General features: G+C 44.5%; 1 protein-coding gene across 8 annotated transcripts in view; it reads right to left on the bottom strand.

Annotated features, from left to right (window-relative positions):
- SENP7 (SUMO specific peptidase 7) overlaps positions 1 to 18235 on the bottom strand; it is a 122739-nt gene that overhangs the window by 50292 nt on the left and 54212 nt on the right. For all 8 annotated transcript variants that reach the window (XM_077482490.1, XM_077482487.1, XM_077482488.1 and 5 more), the window contains 4 exons: positions 17474 to 17598; positions 12541 to 12666; positions 6386 to 6419; positions 3000 to 3188 (listed from right to left, as the gene is read on the bottom strand). In XM_077482490.1, the coding sequence (XP_077338616.1) occupies positions 3000 to 3188; positions 6386 to 6419; positions 12541 to 12666; positions 17474 to 17598 (474 nt within the window). The remainder of the gene's footprint in view (positions 1 to 2999; positions 3189 to 6385; positions 6420 to 12540; positions 12667 to 17473; positions 17599 to 18235) is intronic.

Here is an 18235-nt window from a genome sequence, read left to right as displayed (position 1 = left end):
TTGGATGCCTGGTCAGCAGACCAGCATTTTAGCCAAATCAGGCGCCTCAGCACCACTGCTGACACTGTAGCCCTGGATAACAGAGGAAGAGTATCCAGGGCTTCATCACAAATGTACTTCAGGCCTTGCGCTAGTTTGTCTGCTAGTTCCACGCAGACAGGAGAAGCCTGTTTCTCTCCCAATTCACGGTGCAAAAGTTTTGCCCACTCGGTTAGTGTCTGAGATAAAAGTGCAGATGCCCGTACTGGTCGCATGGTTGACCCCACAACCATAAACAAGGAACGAGCCACTGCCTCAGCCTTCCTGTCTGTGAGATCCTTGAATGCAGGAGTCCCCTCTACTGGGATCGTGGTTACTTTGTTTAACCTGGATGCTGGGGGGTCCACTACTGCAGCAGCAGACCCCTTTTTGAGAAGGCTCTCCTCAAAGGGGTAACGTACTGCCATGTATTTGGGGACCGAAAAGGTCCGTTGCAGTCGCCCCCATTCCTTGTAAACTTAAACTTCTCAAAATAAGTCAGATACGGGAACACCTTAGGTGAACGGGCTGGCTTACGGGACCCAAAAGGGACCACTACATCAGCAGGGATCTGCTGGCTCCTGAATCTTCAGGGTATCACGCACAGCTGTGATGAGTGTTCCAACAAGCACTTTGTCATGCACGGACCCAGACGGGGACTCATCCTCACTGTCCGATCAGTGTCATCTGAAACGACAGAGCAGGGGTCACCAGCCTCAGCAGGGCCCGAGTCTGCGTCAGAACTCTTCCCGGAGGACAGGGGGGCAGGGGCCGCTTTTTACCACCTTTGCGCCCATGCACCGCCTCCACCTTGGCATTGACAGAATTGAGGACCACCAACAAGGCGTCCAGAGATACTGCACAGTCTGCAGGCAAACCGGTTGCAATTGCCTGGATTTCAGGGGAAGAAAACACCAGTTTCTGAAGCCATGCTGACCCGACCCTGTCTGCCACCTGATGGGGACTTAGGACAGTGATGGTCCCACCCTCCTAACTGCTGCTGGCTGAGGGGCTCTTTCCCGCAGGACTCGCCACCCTGACTGGTTCTGCGCTGTCCAGCAAGTAGTGCCTGTGTCCTGTGTCAGCTCCCAGATGCATAGGAGACCCCACTGCGCTGTGCAGAGCTGCTGTAAATGGTGCTGAAACTGACCAAAAATGTGGTCAGGCTTCTAGAAAATGGCCGCCGAGGGTCCAGTATAAAGGGCATAATCACAGGGAAAATGGCCGCCGAACTACAGGGAAATGAACAGATAGCATGCTGCTCCTTGCCCCACCACAGATGGCCGCCGAGCACTGTATACCATGAGGCACAGTGAACAAAACAGGCAGATAAATGGAGGTGAACAGCACTACAGAGATCAACAGACACAGCCTCCAGACACCTCCTCCAGGGAGAGACCTACACACACCCCCCCCCCCCCCCCCGGAGAGCCCCTGTCTATGGCACACACCACTCAACAGCCCATGCAGCATCCCCCACGGGGAAGGGGGGGGGAGAAAGGGAGAGAGAAGAGGGAGGTGAAGGACCCCCGAATCGACCACCCAGGGAATGCCCGGCTGCTCAACCCCACCGTGGCAGGGAGAGCTGTACTTACCATTCCTGAAGAGCTGGGAGACATTCTATCACCGACCCACTCTCGGATCAGTACGGGGTGGCTGCTGGCCCGGCACATTGTGACACAGACATCAGTAGCCCAGTCGTGTGTGCCCGGAGCATTTACGCTCACTGACCGCCTCTGGAGCTGAGGAATGTCATGGCCAACCCAGCGTTGAGCTCTGGTCTGCACACGCTTGCTGGCCAGGCTGGGGAGACTACAAGGATAAGAGTATCCAGCCTGTTGCCCAGCCGGCTGTTGATAGCAGATCACAGGATCTTAAATCTTGCGCAAAAGGCAAAGCTTCTGCAAAAGAATCCAGGGACCGATGGGCCGTAGAGTTCCTAGGTCCTTCTCCTTCACTAGGCAGAAAAAAACTGAAGCTGCAAGGCAGGCTGTGGGGTTGTTACCTAAGGGACCACCCATTGGGCGTGGGGTTCTAGTTCTAGTTTTTGTATTACATGTTAACATGTCATGGCTAGTCCTCTCCTGAAGGTGGCGGAAAACCCAATGGTCTAAGAGGAGCTGTGTCAGTCGGTGAATACAAGAGAAAAGATATTTACAATATGAGGGGAAATCAACTCTTAGACAGTTGTCACTGAAATAGGCTTCCACATTTGGAAAATTTCCCCTCACTTTTTGTTCTAGTGACAGCGCTACAATTTTGGTTTTCCTCTCATTTTTTTTATCTGAGACAATGGGGGAGATTTACTAAAACTGTGCATTTAGAATCTTGTGCATCTGTGTGCTTGGTAGCCAAGTTGCTTCTAGCCTCAGCTTGTTCAACTAAAGGAGATGTAAAGGCAGAAGGCTTTTTTTTATCTTAATGCATTCTATGCATTAAGATAAAAAGCTTTCTGTGTGCAGCAGCTGCCCTAAAACTTACCTATAACTTACTTGAGCCCCATCTAGATCCAGCAATGTTGCAGGAGTGTCTCGGCTGCCCAGGATTTTCCTACTCATTGGCTGAGACATTGGCTCCTGCTGCTGTCAATCAATGAGGAGAGAAAAGTGGGGAGGGGCTGAACTGCGGCTCGGCAGAGCAGGCAAGCATAATGTGTTTTTTATTTTTAATGGAAAAAAATTTGACTTTAGTATCACTTTAAGCTTTGGCAATAAAACCTTGAAGCTGATTGGTTTTCTATGCAGAAATGAACCTGATTTTGCACTTTCCAGCTTTAGTAAATGAAACCCAATATGACCAGGACAAATAAAGCGGTGAATCTATCTAGACAACAATAAAAACATAACAGTTTCTAACCCTTCATAAACTGAATAAAAAAAGTTTTGGCTATACATAAACTTGAACGTTGAAATAGAACGCGGCCATATAACACAGTAGGTGAAGTAGAAGTGAAAATAGAAAAGCTGAATCAAAGTACTCACTTTTTTGGTTGGTTTGGTTTTTAGCAGACAGTTCCATTTGTCTCTCTATGATGGGCACATAGTCGGGAGTCATCCACAGGATAATAACTGCACTACTTCTGACCAAATCACTTCCTTTAGTTAACCAGAGTCCATACTTCTGCAGCTTTCTTGTCTCCATTGACAGACATGTAATTTTGTGCAATGGCACTGCAGCAAAAATTGTATTTGATAAAAAGGCATATACATACACATTGCTTATATCCAAACAGCTCACCCTGTTACAAACAGCAAATTTAGACTGTGGTACACATTGCTTATCAAAGAATCTTGTGTTTTGCCCTGAGATTTATTACACCAGCATTTACTTCTCACTTGCGATTAACCATTATTCTGCATGTCGCACATAGGGCAGCCCATTCACTTAAATGGCTTGCTCTAAGCGTATCTGTGGCCCAAAAAAGCTACTGCTCCTTTTGGGGCAACAAGCTTAAACGCACGTTTCGCTGTGACTGTGTCGTGTGACAATCAAGGCAGAATGACACTGCGCTTAGGGTGCAGTTAATAATGGCACGCAAAGCCATATCAAGCGTTTTTGCTGCGATTTGGGATCACAGGCAGAATCTCAGCGATTCCTTTCGCAAATCGCGTAATATGAATGGGGCCTGAATATAGCAAGCAAGTATTGCATTTTTATTTTTTTCTATTTCCAAGGTTTCAGTGTTTTGCAAAACTGATGTTAAAGCAGAGGTCCACCCTAAAGTGGACCTTCTGCTCATCGAAACCCTCCCCCCCTCCGGCGCCACAATTGGCACCTTTCAGGGGGGAGGGGGGTGCAGATACCTGTACAGTACAGGTATCTGCACCCACTTCCGGGATAGCTCTCTGCGGAAAGGGGCGTATATTACGCCCCTTTCCGCAAGTGCCCCGCTGTCTGCTGGGAAAACACACAGATCCCAGAGGCAGCGGGGACCGTCCTTATTGCGCAGCGCGGCTCGCGCATGCGCAGTAGGGAACCGGGAAATGAAGCCGAAAGGCTCCATTTCCTGATTCCCATACCCAAGATGGCGGCGGCAGCACCTGAGAGACGATCTACAGATCGGCTTCGGGTGCCGACATCGCGGGCGCGCTGGACAGGTAAGTGTCACTATTTTAAAAGTCAGCAGCTGCAGTATTTGTAGCTGCTGGCTTTAAAAAAAAAAAAACGCGGAGTCCCGGCGGACTCCCGCTTTAAGGTACATTCACTTGTACTTTTGAGCAATATTGCTACTATAGCTTAAGGCCCCTTTCATAGGGGCGCCTCCCATTTGCTCAGCAGGGGAACGCTCAGCTAAACCCCGCTGAGCAGACAGATGACAGGCCCTGTCCGCTCCACTGTGCAGAGTGGACACGAACAGAGGCCTGATCTCCTATTAGGAAATCAGGTTTTCACCCAATCCTATCCAACAGATGGATGGAAAATAGGACCACCATCCGTCTGGATTTTGCGGGCAGGATCGGATCGGATGGTGGCGGATGTCAGCGGATTTTCAGTGAAGCCAAGGACAGAGCTGCTTCATGTGGGTTTTTAAATCCACTCTTATAAGCCTTCAATTATTATTCTCCCCTTACTGCTCAAATATTTACGAAACAAACAATCGTCAGTAATTCTTTTTTTATTTTTTTATTTTTTTTAAGCTTTAAGCCACGTAATTAAAAGACACCATAGTATTTGAAAGAATATGCTCCAGCACTGTCATTATTTGTCATTAACCTCCCTGGCGGTACGATTATTTTAGGTGCTAAAAGCGGTACAATTATTCTGCATGAAAATTTAGCGTTTTATATTATAGTCCTGTAATTCTTAGGAATAACTCTCTTAAATCTGTCCAAACCAGAGTCTAGCAGACATCCCGGGTATAATAAAGTTTGAAAAATGAAATCATAAATTATAATATAATAAATAACTATAAATAATTATACCAAATAATAAAATAACAATAATAAAAATTATTCAATAATGTAATCAAATCAAAAACACTGAAATGTGCTTAGTTGCAGAATTGTCACTGTCATTACTTTTCAGTATTTGATGACGGATCTCCCCACAAATCGCTATCGCTCAATTCTGCAAGTGATTACAATTTATTAATCGCTGTTTTCTAGCTGGTCTAAAATCATTTTTGAAAAAATTTTTTTGTAAAGTGACAGTTTTGGTTGCTATGGACAATCTCTAGTTTCCAGGCATAAAGAACAGTATTTATCATATAAAACCGCATGCAGGACACTGGGCAGAACACTAGGGACAAAGGGGAGGTGAAATATTTACATACAGCAATGTAATCTGTAAGATTACATTATACTTTATGTATAGTGAGTGTTTCACTTTTTGAATTTGGCGCCAATCTCCGTCCCCGTGCGTTGCAATGCTCGCAGGGAACAGAGATCGGCTCAGTGATGGATCGAGCGAGACACGGCTCGCTCGTACAGCGGGGGGACATCGCTGGATCCAAGGGAGACCTCCTCCTGGGTCCAGCGATGCGGTCCCGAGTCTGGCGGGTTAACTGATCAGTCACAGATCTGGAACAATTATGTGTATATCGGAAGAAGGTACATTTACTGTACAAGTTCTTGTTACAGGACATTGACACATTAGTGAAGAGAAAATAAACCTGGTGACACTTTTAAAAATGAGTTGCAGCTTCCATTTTGCATTTCTAACACGCTCCCTTTAAAGTTGGTCAATACAAAGCAGACAAGTCTCAGAAAACGTTATTTATGCCGATTGTCCTGTAGCAGGCTTCATTCTTCCAACATTGGATAGGGATTAGGAAGCAAACTGGATGAAAGAAGGGAGTAATTACCGGACTTGAACAGGTCTTAACATGAGTTTATGGCTCTCAACACCAGCACACTGGGTGCTGTGACAAGGGGCAGTATCTTGGTGGTCCTCATGCTCTACTCCACAGAAGCCATGGTTTTCCAAACATTACAGTAACAATGGCCTACAAGCCTAAAACAGCTGAATAAAATTTGAAACAAATGGTTCCAAAGAGCAAAAAGAACAGATATGCTTGGCCCTGCCTGCTATACTAAAAGAATAAACCACTTTTTTTTCCAGATTTGTGATGGAAGTGAAAAAGCAGATTTTTTCCATTTAATTCTACTGCTAAAATATTCGAAAGCTTCTAAATCTTGCTCAGGGTTAAGAGTGCTGTCCACGCTTCACTTCTGCTGCGTTTTTTTTTTTTTACACAGAAGTAGAAATTTTCTCCAGAAGAGGCAACCGCAACAGAATTACTAGGGTACAACTTCCTACTCTCCTACTAACTGGAAATTGTGTATTCATGCAGGGACACAGCAAATTCTATTTTGCCTGCAAAACAGCCTTTAGCTTTTTTTTAAGTAAAGATAAACTTAGTACTTGCCTTTTAAAGGAATTTCAATAGATGTTGCAGTAAACTGTAAAATTTAAGAGAAGAAAAGAGACTTAGAGCACTGTTTTGAAGAAAAAAATAAAAATGAACAGCATAGTATACAAAAAATTAAAAGGTCAGTCTATAAATGTTTATTTTCCTTGGCATCTCTGCATACTCCTTGATTTGAGCCTGCGTTGTCACGAACAGCAACTGATGTATGCTATCTATCAATAGACAGCATGGTTCCCAATAATGTGATCACTATAACAGACAAATGCACTGATCACATGAACTTACAATTAAACCCGCAGCGGTCATTGTGTCTTGCACAGAAAGGATCAAAGTGATTATTGAAGCTGGCAGGCTTTAGTTCAGCAGGAACTGAGATTTGAACTGTGTGGGCAGACTGATCAATTGGCTTGGGTTCAAACAGCCTGCCGGATTCACTTATGATTATCGCTAGTGGCTGCTATAGCCGCTAGCAATAATCATCGTCTTCTCTCGGCAGGGGCAGTCCCTCCCTTCCCCAGGAACAGACAATTGCTTAGCAGGAGGAATTCCCCTATCAGCACGGTCTGGTTGCAGGAAAAAAATTTGCACCATCTATGGTCTTGCCCAAGACTTGATTTAGATTGACTCAGTTTGATTAAATCCAATCAGCCGGGGTTATAAAATATCAATCAGAAGCACAGAGATACTTTGTTCATAAATATGATCGTATTTCAATTGATCAGATTATGAGATTGCATGGTTGAAACAGAGGTGCAATTGATAACTTATGATCATAAGTTACAATCATATCTTAAATGTCAACTTAATCCACTTTTCTGTGTGTGGCATATCAACATAATGGGTTGTCAATTATGGGAAATCTACTAAAGCTTGCAGGGAAACCAACATTTGTAAGTGTTGATTTCCTAAGTACCTGCAAGCTCTCACTGGTTCCTTCTGCTGACCTTGTTGACTTCACTCTGTCTTGTGGTGGCAAATGGGGGAGCCAGGAGACAAACACTCCAAAAATAGGATATTTTCGAACAGCTTACCTGTAAAATCCTTTTCTTTGAGTACATCATGGGACACAGAGCCTTAAGAAATTACTTAATGGGTTATAGCCTACCGTCAGGTGTTGACACTGGTAAACCCTAAATATGGAAGTTTACTCCCCTATATAACCCCCTCCTCCTTCCAGCAGCACATCAGTTTTTGTAGCAAAGCAATAAACTTGTATGCCAAAAAAGAGGGGAGGGACCTCTGTGTCCTATGATGTACACCAAGAAAAGGATTTTACAGGTAAGCGGTTTTAAAAATCCTATCTTTATCGTACATCATGGGACACAGAGCCTTAATTACTTAATGGGACGTCCCATAGCAATGCCACGTTATCACTTGCTAAATCCACTTAGCAACAGTGGATTTTGACGCTGCCTGTCCCTTCTTAGGACGCCCTGGCAGAATAAATAAGACACCGGTCTTACAAATCTGAGCAGTTTTCTTTAAATAGATTTTCACTGCTCACCACATCAAGACAATGTAGTGACTTTTATTCCCTGGAACATGTTTTGGGAAAAAACGATAGCAGGATAATATCTTGGTTCAGCTGAAAACCTGAAATTACTTTTGGCAGAAAGCCTGGACAAGGGCGTAACACCACTCTGTTCTCATGAAAAATCAAATATGGCTGTTTACAAGAAAGAGCAGCCAATTTTAAAACCCTCCGCAACCAAAAATACCAACTTCCTTGTCAGAAGGACTGGAATCTGTTGTATTGGTTCAAATGGCAGTTTTTGTAAAACAGACAAAACTAAGTTTAATAATACTTAAGGCCAATTTCATTTATACCCCTAACTGTAGAAAGGCAAGAATTCTGCCTATGATATATCTCCGAGGGTGCCACCACTTGGATTCACACCAGGAAACATTAGCCTTCCAATCTCTATAATATATAGTTCTGGAAGCTGGCTTCCTAGCATTAATCAGGGTAGAGCTAACTGACCCGGAATGCCCACGTTTCTTTAGAATCTGGATTTCAATAGCCAAGCTATTAACTTTAGAGACCGTCAGGAAGGATGGAATATTGGTCCCTGAGAGAGCAGATCTGGTCGTAGTTAGAGGGATGATTTCTGTGTACCATGACCTTCTGGGTCATGCTGGTGCTACCAGAATTGTCTGCTTTCTTTCCAGCTTGATCCTGCAAAGAAGTCGAGGCAGCAACTGAATGGGGGGGGGGAAACATAGATCAGTGGAAACTGATCTCATGGGGTCACCAACGCATCCGTTCCACATGCAACTTCGCGTTAAGCCCTGGATGCTAGAAGATCCACGTCCAGAGTCCCCCATCTTTGACAAACAGCCCGAAATATGAAATATGTCGGGGTGAAGAGACTATTCCCCTGGGAATAACTGCTGGCGCCTGCCAATTCTCTACACCCGGAATGAAGATTGCAGAAAGGCATGGAACATTCCTTTCTGCCCAAGTTAGCATATGGTTCACCTCTCTCTTCGCTCAGAAACTTTTGGTGCCCCCTTGGTGATCGACAATACCACAGCTGTGGCCTATATCAGATTTAATCTTGACAGGACAATCCCGTAACCTGAACGTCCAGGCCTTAAGGGCCAGGCGTACTGCCCGAATCTCTAGGATATTGATGGGCAAGCTTCTTTCGGTACTAGACCACTGTCCTTGGACAGTTGTCTTTTCTAGTACTGCTCCCCAGCCTGAAAGGCTGGCATCTGTTACCACTTCCCAGATGAATGGTCTGAAGGACCTTCCCTTCAGCAGATTCTGGGTTAATAACCATCAAGTGAGGCTTTGGGCCACTCTTGGGGACAGCCGCATTGGCAAGTCTAAAGCTTGAACGGTTTTGTTTCAAGCAGACAGGATACTGTTCTGCAACATTCTTGCATGGAACTGGGCATAGGAAACTGCTTCGAATTAAGCCACTTCCTAGCAACCTCATTCAGAGGTGAATGGAGGGATTGCCATTTGACCTGACCCTCCACACCAGTTCTTTTATGGAGTTGATTTTTGCTTGAGGCAAGAACACCCTTTTCTGCACTGTGTCTATGATTAGACCCAAGTACTCCAGCCTTTTAGCGGTATTAAGGAAGATTTCTGTAGGTTGAGAATCCAACCCAAACTCTTCAGATAGTTAGTTGTAGAGCATACATTTTTGCTCCAAACGAGTCACTGATTGATCTATAAGTAATAGATCGTTTAGGTACGCTACGACTGTTATGCCCTGTGCCCTTAACCTGGCTAGAGGTGGGGCCAGCACTTTGTGAACACCCGAGGTGCTGTGGCTAGCCCGAAGGGCAGGGTTACAAACTGAAAATGCTGTTGTTCTAACTCGAACCGCAGAAATGTTTGAGCAGGATATATAGGGACATGCAGATATGTATCCCTGATGTTTATTGAAGCCAGAAGTTCTCTTCCTAAAAAGGAAAGAAATTACTGACCTGAATGTCTCCATGCGAAAGGAGCAGATTTAGCTTTCTTAGATCTAGTATGGGTTTGAGATCTCCATTTGGTTTTGGTACCATGAAAAGATTTGAATAAAACCCCAGACCTTGCTCCTTGGTGGGGATCTGTATGATCACCCCTTGAGATATTAATCGGTTTCCGTTTTTTGGAGAATTTCTCCTCCAGAGTATAGAGCATTGAGAACCTCTTAGGAGGGAGAAAATGTTTATCCAGTTTATCCCATTCCGAAAAAAAAAGCTGTTCAGGTAATGCAGGAGCAGGAAATGCATGCAAAGGATGGGAAAGTTTTAAGTAACCTAAGGAAGAGGCCGTGTTTTCATGAGACTGTTAGAGGCAGCATGAAAGAAAAACGAACCATCTCTAAGAGTTTGTATCAGCAATTTTTCAGATTGAGACCCTGAAAAAGGTATCTACCGTTGTTTCCTCAGAAGAATCATCAGTAAGCTCTTCTTGATTGAGGGTAAAACCTCATTGTGTGCCCACTATTCCCCTTTTAAAGCTGAAGCGGGGGAGGGGGACCTAGTAAGTTTCCTATCTATTTGAATGGAGGATGCGATTAAAGCCTCTAGTCTTTCTTCCAGACCCTGCAGTGAGTAGGAAAGGGTTTCTTCAGTCACGTATGCAGGTGCTGTGATGTGAGAGGAAGCTGCACCAACAATTTTGCTCTAATGGCTCACTCGGAGTTGCCATAATTGGTAATTCAGGCGAGGAAGACAGCATGGAAATACAGCTTGAAATCCCAATGCCTGAGGGTGAAACCTTTACTCTTTTGGCTTTTGTGGTGTCTTTTTTGGCAGGCATAGTCCTAAGTACAAAAACAGAGGCGCTATTCACATTGCACTAAATCGCTGAAAATAGTCAATACTTTTTTTAAATTGCTATACAGTTTAGCTTGGTGCTGGAAAAGTGTTGTTCCTGAATCAGGAAATGTCAGTTTTGCAACCCATACGTGTCCCACAGCTTGTGTGTCCCTGTCTGCAGGCAGCTTGTTTCCGCCTCATTAGCAGATGAGAGACTGACACAGCTGTATTTATCCACTATTAGCCTGCTGTTCATCCGCGGACGATTCACGGGACCTGCGTTAGGCCCCGCCCTCTTCCAGACCCAGAGGGGGGGTGGGGGAGGGGAGGCAGAGCCTCCTGCAGGGAGGCACAGACCTGTGTAAAAAAATACAGCCACAGTAACAAACTTTCAGCGGTATAATAGCGGGACCCTACATCTCCCCCGCGGCAGGGGGAGGGGGGTAATGTAAGGGGTGAGTACAGCACTGCTCTCCCCCTTACCTTTTGGTCCCATCAGGGGAAGAAAAAAAAATACATTTTTTGCAGCTTTTCCTACCTTGCAAAAGAAATAAAAAAATCTGCTTCCACATTCTGTACAGCCAGGCATGGAACTGAGCAAACAGTGAAAGACAACCGAGTAAGGTATGTGCATAGACTCCATCTAGTGGAGATTTGGCATGACAACATTTTTCCTTGAATGAAAGAAAGAAATGTGTCTATTTCCTTAACTTGTCCTAGCCGGAAGATTTTGCTGATTTAACAGAAAGTCCAGCCTTCACCCATCACGGCGGGTACGTTTTAGCAAACCTTCAAGGACTGAGTCCGTAAATACGGGGTCCAACTGCCTTGGGTCTTGTATAGCACCCCACATCAGGAAGATTGAGGTAATGTAACAAGACCTAAGCACTGGGTTTCTGGGGTCCAGCCCTACCAAGATTCATTACAGGCAAAACCTCGTGCTTAGGATACGAGATCCCAGGTATCATCCATTTTAGGCCTCAGTGGCATTTCTGGATGGATCTGGTTTCTATTTATGGAGTATTTTTAAATCCAGCAAGGATCCCTCCTGGAGCTCCTCAGAGTTCTTCTTCACTTGTAAAAAAACACCTTAAAAACACTAGGGAAAAAACTGATATGCTCCTGGAAGGAGGGGTTATATAGGGGAGTAAACTTCCTTAAAGCGGTTCTTCACCCTAAAGGGGAAGTTCCGCTAGTATTATCCCTCCCCCCCTCCGGTGCCACAATCGGCACCTTTCGGGGGGAGGGGGGTGCAGTTACCTGGATAATCCAGGTAACTGCACCCACTTCAGGCCAGACCGCCGCAGACCCCCGCATCGCTCCGCCCCCCCCCCCCCCCTTTGTGTTCTGGGAAACACACAGTTCCCAGAGACACAGCGGGGGACCATAAGAGAAGCGCAGCGCAACTCGCGCATGCGCAGTAGGGAACCGGGCAGTGAAGCCCTCATGCTTCACTTCCCGATTCCCTGACAGAGGATGGCGGCGGTGGCTGCAGCGAGACGAGCGATCGCTCATCATCTGCCGCCGACATCGCTGGAACCTGGGACAGGTAAGTGTGATATTATTAAAAGTCAGCAGCTGCAAAATTAGTAGCTGCTGGCTTTTAATATTTTTTTTTTTTAGGTGCAGCTCCTCTTTAATTAGGGTTTACCAATGTCAACACCTGACGGTAGGCTATAACTCATTAAGTAATTAAGGCTCTGTGTCCCATGATGTACAATAAAGAGTCAGTTTCCCAACAGACTTCAGCAGAGGATTTCCCAGGATCGGAGGGATGTTTGGTGACATAGGCAGCAGGAAAGACTATTAAACCAAAAACACAATAGGAGTGCCTTTGAAAATTAATCATACTGTTAATAACAAAAATACAACCTTTACATTACCTTAGCTGATTCAGTTGCCCTTCCTTTCTTTTTGCCATAGTAGATGTTGAGTAATTTTAACTGCAGAACTTGCCCATCTGACTGTTCTGGTGCACTAATAGCATCTTCCACAAGTCCAGAGTGCTCCTGCAAGATAAAATCACTGATCAGAGCAAAGCTGGATACATGGAATCCAGCTGTATTTATTCTGTTGATCTGGAAGAGCCTCCCAACTGAAGAAAATTGGAAAAAGACTGATCTTGTTTTTCCCTTGTATAATCTTACTTATAACATTGTTGACCAGTTAATAATAATTAGAATTGTTGACAGATTATGACCAGATCTACTTCCCTTGGCTTGCATCTACCTCTGCTATCCCTGATTTGACCTAAACCGACCTTCAATTTGTCTGGTGTGTGCTGCGTTAAATGACCTCTACTTAAAGTACCATTAAACAATACCCATACTTTCCAAAATAATTCATACGCATCCTCTACCTAATGGAACTGTAATCCATTTTTTATATTATCGTTTCTTACTATGTATTTCTGCCTTCTTGTAATGTCTTTGAGCTCCTGAACCTCAGCCGTTCCCCGTCACTTCCATTTGTTTGGAATGAGCAGCCATTCTCTAACAGGAAGTTGCAGAAAATAAAGCGAATTGGAAAAGAGCAGTAAAAAGGTCCTTTGAGTAAGAACCTACATACAAAAAAGCTCCTGTCCCTTTTAAGGCACAAGATATAGCAAAGTGTTTTGCCAAGTCAATTGTCCCTTTCTATGCTGTACAATACCTGGCCATTCCTGCCTATTCCTGTCTTCCCTCTGTAAACTGACAACGTTTATCATGGCTGCTGATCTCTGATAGCATGGTCAGCTTATGTGCCTCCGTTATCCTGCTCTCTCCTCATCCTCTCAGCATCTCCCCCCGTCCCGCCTCTTCCATAGTCTGTGTGAGAGATCTCCTCCCTCTCCGTCCGCACCCCCTCCTCCTTCTGCCTAGGTAGAGCAATGCTATTTCCCTAAAGCTACTCCTCACCACCTCTTTGTTAAGCAGTTTCCACCCAGGCCAATTCTAACACTTTTCTACATGTTAAGACTCATGCACACAGGACGCTTATTTAACTCGTCTTAGTATAAGCCAGCAGCATTTTTTGCTGAAAAAAAAATGCCTGATCCTTCCTGTGATTATCGACTGATCTTGCCTTCATTTGATCCTTCCTGCGATTAAACGATCAATCCTATCGTTGATCTTTCCTTCCTTCATTATTTTTGTGCTAGCAAAATTTTGCAATGTTATTTATCCTTTTCCATTTAGTATAATACCTGGTTGATCATGCCTGTTCCTATCGGTAAACTGACTTCCCATCATCCTGCTCTCTGCAGCCTCTATCCCCCCTCCCTTCCCATCATTTCCATTGTCTGTATGAAGCCCCTCCTCTCCCCGCCCCTCCCAAAAAAAAAAAAAAAAAACTATCCCAGCAGAGGAATGTGCGCCCCTCCCACCTGAGTTTTTCTGGGAAGAAGACCCAAGAAAATCATGTGACTGCACAAAGCACTGCTGGGAAAAGGTATTTAGAGATTATATTGCTGAAAAAACAAACACACTGCCATTACTCTTGCCCCTAAAGAGAACCTGTCATGGGAGTTTATTATGCAGACTTTACAACCACTTTAAATTGAATTTTCTTTTATAAATCAGGCAATTAAAAAACACAGATCAGCCATCTGATTGCCCTTGAAGCACTGTTGCTCTGGCCCACAGGCTTAGGCCCTTGTCCATTTTTAGAGAGAGTACTTAAACTTTCTTTTGCACACATGCACCCTTAAAGAGGAAGTAAACCCTGATGAGTTTACTTCCTCTTTCATTCCCTGCAAAGGTAAAAGCATAATGGACTACTATGCATCGCACAGTAGCCGATTATGTGTCACTTACCTGACACAGGAGCCAGCGAAGTCACTGCTGTCCCCTGTAGTTCCGAGTGTCCATCTTCTTGGTGGGTCTCCGTGGGTCTCGCTGCTCCGGCGCTGTGATTCGCCGTAGCAGCGATGACGTCACTCCCGCGCATGCGCACGGGAGCCGAGACGTGAGGCAATGGCGCGGCATCGTCGTCATCAACGATGCCCCGCTCAGTGCGCCTGCGTGCCGCTGTCTACGGCGCATGCGCCGTAGACAGCGGTGCCCGTCTTCTTGGACCTACAGGTAAGCCTTAATCTAGGCTTACCTGTAGGTCAAAGTGGTTTGTAAGGGTTTACAACCACTTTAACTGCTCCATTGCAGCCACACAGATTCCTGGGTGGAGTGGAGCCTCCTGCCTCTCTAGTGGAGCCCTGAGCCACAGTCCCTCCCAAAGTAAAAGGTATTATGCACAGCACCACAATCAGTGGGAGTTGTTTGCTCACAAAACAATGACATAGGGTTGGAGACTTCATCTCTCTCAACCCTCTATGAAGCCTCCAAGTTCCAGAACCCAAACCAGAATTTAATAAGCAGTAAGAAAATAGTTTATAGTTTTCTCTCTATAATGATGAATGTCCTGGAGCCCTACACCCTGTATGGGTGAGAACCCTAGGTAACACTTATATTTTTTTTATCATCCTGGGATCTAGTCTCCTCTGACAAACTACAATCAAATTGCCATTTGCACTGTTAAATGGCACTTTACGGTCTCACAGTTGCTATAAAGTCTTAACTTTGTATGCTATAAATATGTAAAATGTATAAAAATCATCTTTAGGCTCCGTTCTCACTAGTGCGATTTTGGACACAGTCGCATGAAAAGTCGCAGCCCTCGATTTCAATGGCACCCATTCCAATTTATGTGACTTATAAACTCAGTGACTTTGAAAATTGGTTCCTGCACTACTTTGTTGCGACTTTAGTGCCAGAGATGATATTAAAGGCTGCATACACACTCCATCACAAACATTATTACCACTGTCGTTTGAAAGCAATGACTATCACCTCAACACACTTTCAACAGTTCCAAGGGTAGCCACGGCACTCTAGGTTTTTAAGTAAATGCCCAGGTGCTCACCCACAAAGAAATCCATACGCTGTAAATCCCAAACTGGTTTAGGGACACTCACGGGTCTTGCAGAGGTGGTAGATCAATAACAGTGTTCTCAAGATACTACAACACGCAAGTGAACAGACTTATAAATCCAAACTCCTAGCCACCAACAACACCCCCTAGTGATGACCTCACAGTGCAAGGGTTAAAAGACACATACAGGGTAGAGGTCAAAGAGAGATCACAAAAAGGAGCAAGTCACAATAGTCCATCAAAAAGGCAAAATATACAAAATCCGAGCTTAAATCGATTTATCCAAATAGAGCTCCTACATAAAAATCGAAAAACAAAAAAGCATGTTATTAAACACTTACGAGATGGCCACCACTGCACGTGGCAAACACCAGGCAGGCATGGAACACCCATAATTAGTAACATGAAAAAAAAAAACACAAGTGATATGCTAGGACAACAACCAAATAGCCACACAAATACTACCCAAGAACAAAAATCCCATTTGTGCAAAAAGTAGACAATTCAAAGTATGAGTGTGAATAGTACTCAAGAAGATTCAAAGAAAACACAGACAGTGCACAAAGATAACATCATTTACATTTAAATCAATACTCCACAACCAGATAGAAGAAACCTGAGGACTCAGATATAGGAATAGTTGCAGAGGAGGAATGATGTGAGAACCCCAAGGCTAACACCACTAGAAAAACAAAAAAACATGCCATCCCAAAAAGGAGTAGTGGATAAGGAAACATAGTGAGGCTTCCATTAAAGAAAAGGGATCTGGGCACGCAAAACACCACACGGAAGATTCAGTCTAGTATAGTGTCTAAATGCAACAAAATGATAATAGGTCCACAGAAAACACAGACAGTGCACAACGATAGCAATACAGATGTATGCAATATAAATCAATACCCCACAACCAGATATGAGGACAGAAGGCGTGGGTATGGAAACCTAGTGAGGCTTACATTAAAGACAAAGGGTCTGTATAACCAGAACACCACACAGAAGAATCTGTCAAATATGGCACCTAAATGGCAAAACATAGCAATTACCACATATATGTCAAAAAGTTTGCCAAATAGATCAGGGCCAAAAAGCATAAGTATAAAGAATAAGGCCATCAGCTGGCTATCCATCAAGTCGGGGAGCATATATACACCACTGTTCTGCCCATAATTTCTCAATTAATCAAAGGTGTCAAAAACACCAACAGGGAGTCAGACAGACGTTTCAAAGAATAATAAAAGGCAATTGAGGCTTAGCTGTTCATTAAGCCCCTTAGGTAACAACGTTTGTAATGCATGTATCCATCAGCTTTGCCTTTGTGTCCCTTTGTTCATAAAATGATTCCATCATTTCATCAAGCTGTAGATGAGCCGTTATGGGGGATGGAATCAACACACTTTAAAGCAGAGTTCCAGACATTTTTGGGTTTATTAAAAGTCAGCCGCTACAAATAGTGTAGCGGCTGACTTTTAGTAAACGCACACTCACCTGTTCCACGGTTCAATGGTGCACTCATCCCTGCCGTTTTCTCCTTCGGTGGTACCGGCATCTTTACTATGGGCACCCGGCTGTGACAGCTTTCTGGCTGTACTACCAGGAGCCCACTGCAATCTGTGACTGGTCCTGAAGTCTTCTGGGACCTGTCATGTGTCCGAGAAGACTTTGGAAAAGAGAACTTCTGCTTCCAATAGCCTAAGGTGACCGCAATGGAGATGGGAGCGGGTACCTGTCATAATCATTACCCGCTCCCCCTACTCCCCAAAACCTCCATTTCACAAACAGGTGCAAGGGAGGAGGCCTTAAAGCGTAATTTCCCCTTTTGGGTGGAGCTCCGCTTTAACTTATCCAACACTAGGGAATACAGTATCATAAGGTATGCTCTGCCTATAGAAGGATCGATATTAAATCGCATACCATTGGCTCTGCATCTTCAGTAGGACATGGGTTCTTTCTCTGCTCTGATATTTTCTTCACAGTATGTGAACAGCCTGGTTTTGTTTCTTTCTGAGCAGCCTCGTCTTCATCACTAGACAGTACAACTTAAAGGAAAAAAAAAAAGGTGAATGATTAAATGCCGTTTTTAGAATAAGAAATCATGGTGAATATCAACTTGAGGCATGATCAGTGTAAATCTCTATTAACTGCTTGTGGACCGCCCACTGTACATACACTGTGGCAGGGTGGCCGCTCTGCGCTGTATCGCTTACCTAGTATGTGATCTCGCACTCCTGGACAGGAGGCGCACCTTCACACTGTGATTTGACACAGCACAAACCAATCAGGGTGTGCCGGCCGATAGATGTCGGGCAGAGACACAGAACAGAGCTCTGCCTATGGGGGGAGGGGGGGAGTGATGGATTTTATGCCCCTGCAAAGCAGAGAATAAAATCCATCACTTCCCTTAGTAAAAGCAACTCGCATAGTAAACACAAACACAGGTTAGGCATACAGTTAAACCTTTAATTGTCCTAGATGTTTAACCTCTTCCCAGCCAGTGTCATTAGTACAGTGACAATGCATATTATTAGCACTGTATTTTCAATGGTTCCCACAAAATGTCAGCGTCAAGACTGTCCGCCACAATATCACAATCCTCCTATAAGTCACTGATCGCCGCCATTACTAGTATAAACAAAAATAAAAAAATTCCAGTATGTGTGTGTGTGTGTGTGTGTG

The sequence above is a fragment of the Lithobates pipiens genome, unplaced genomic scaffold (assembly GCF_037356315.1).
Source record: "Lithobates pipiens isolate NorthernLeopardFrog02 unplaced genomic scaffold, aLitPip1_a1.2 Scaffold_16, whole genome shotgun sequence".
Classification (NCBI taxonomy): Eukaryota; Metazoa; Chordata; class Amphibia; order Anura; family Ranidae; genus Lithobates; species Lithobates pipiens.
Note: the sequence above shows the minus strand (reverse complement) of the source record. Positions and strands in the feature narration are given on the sequence as shown.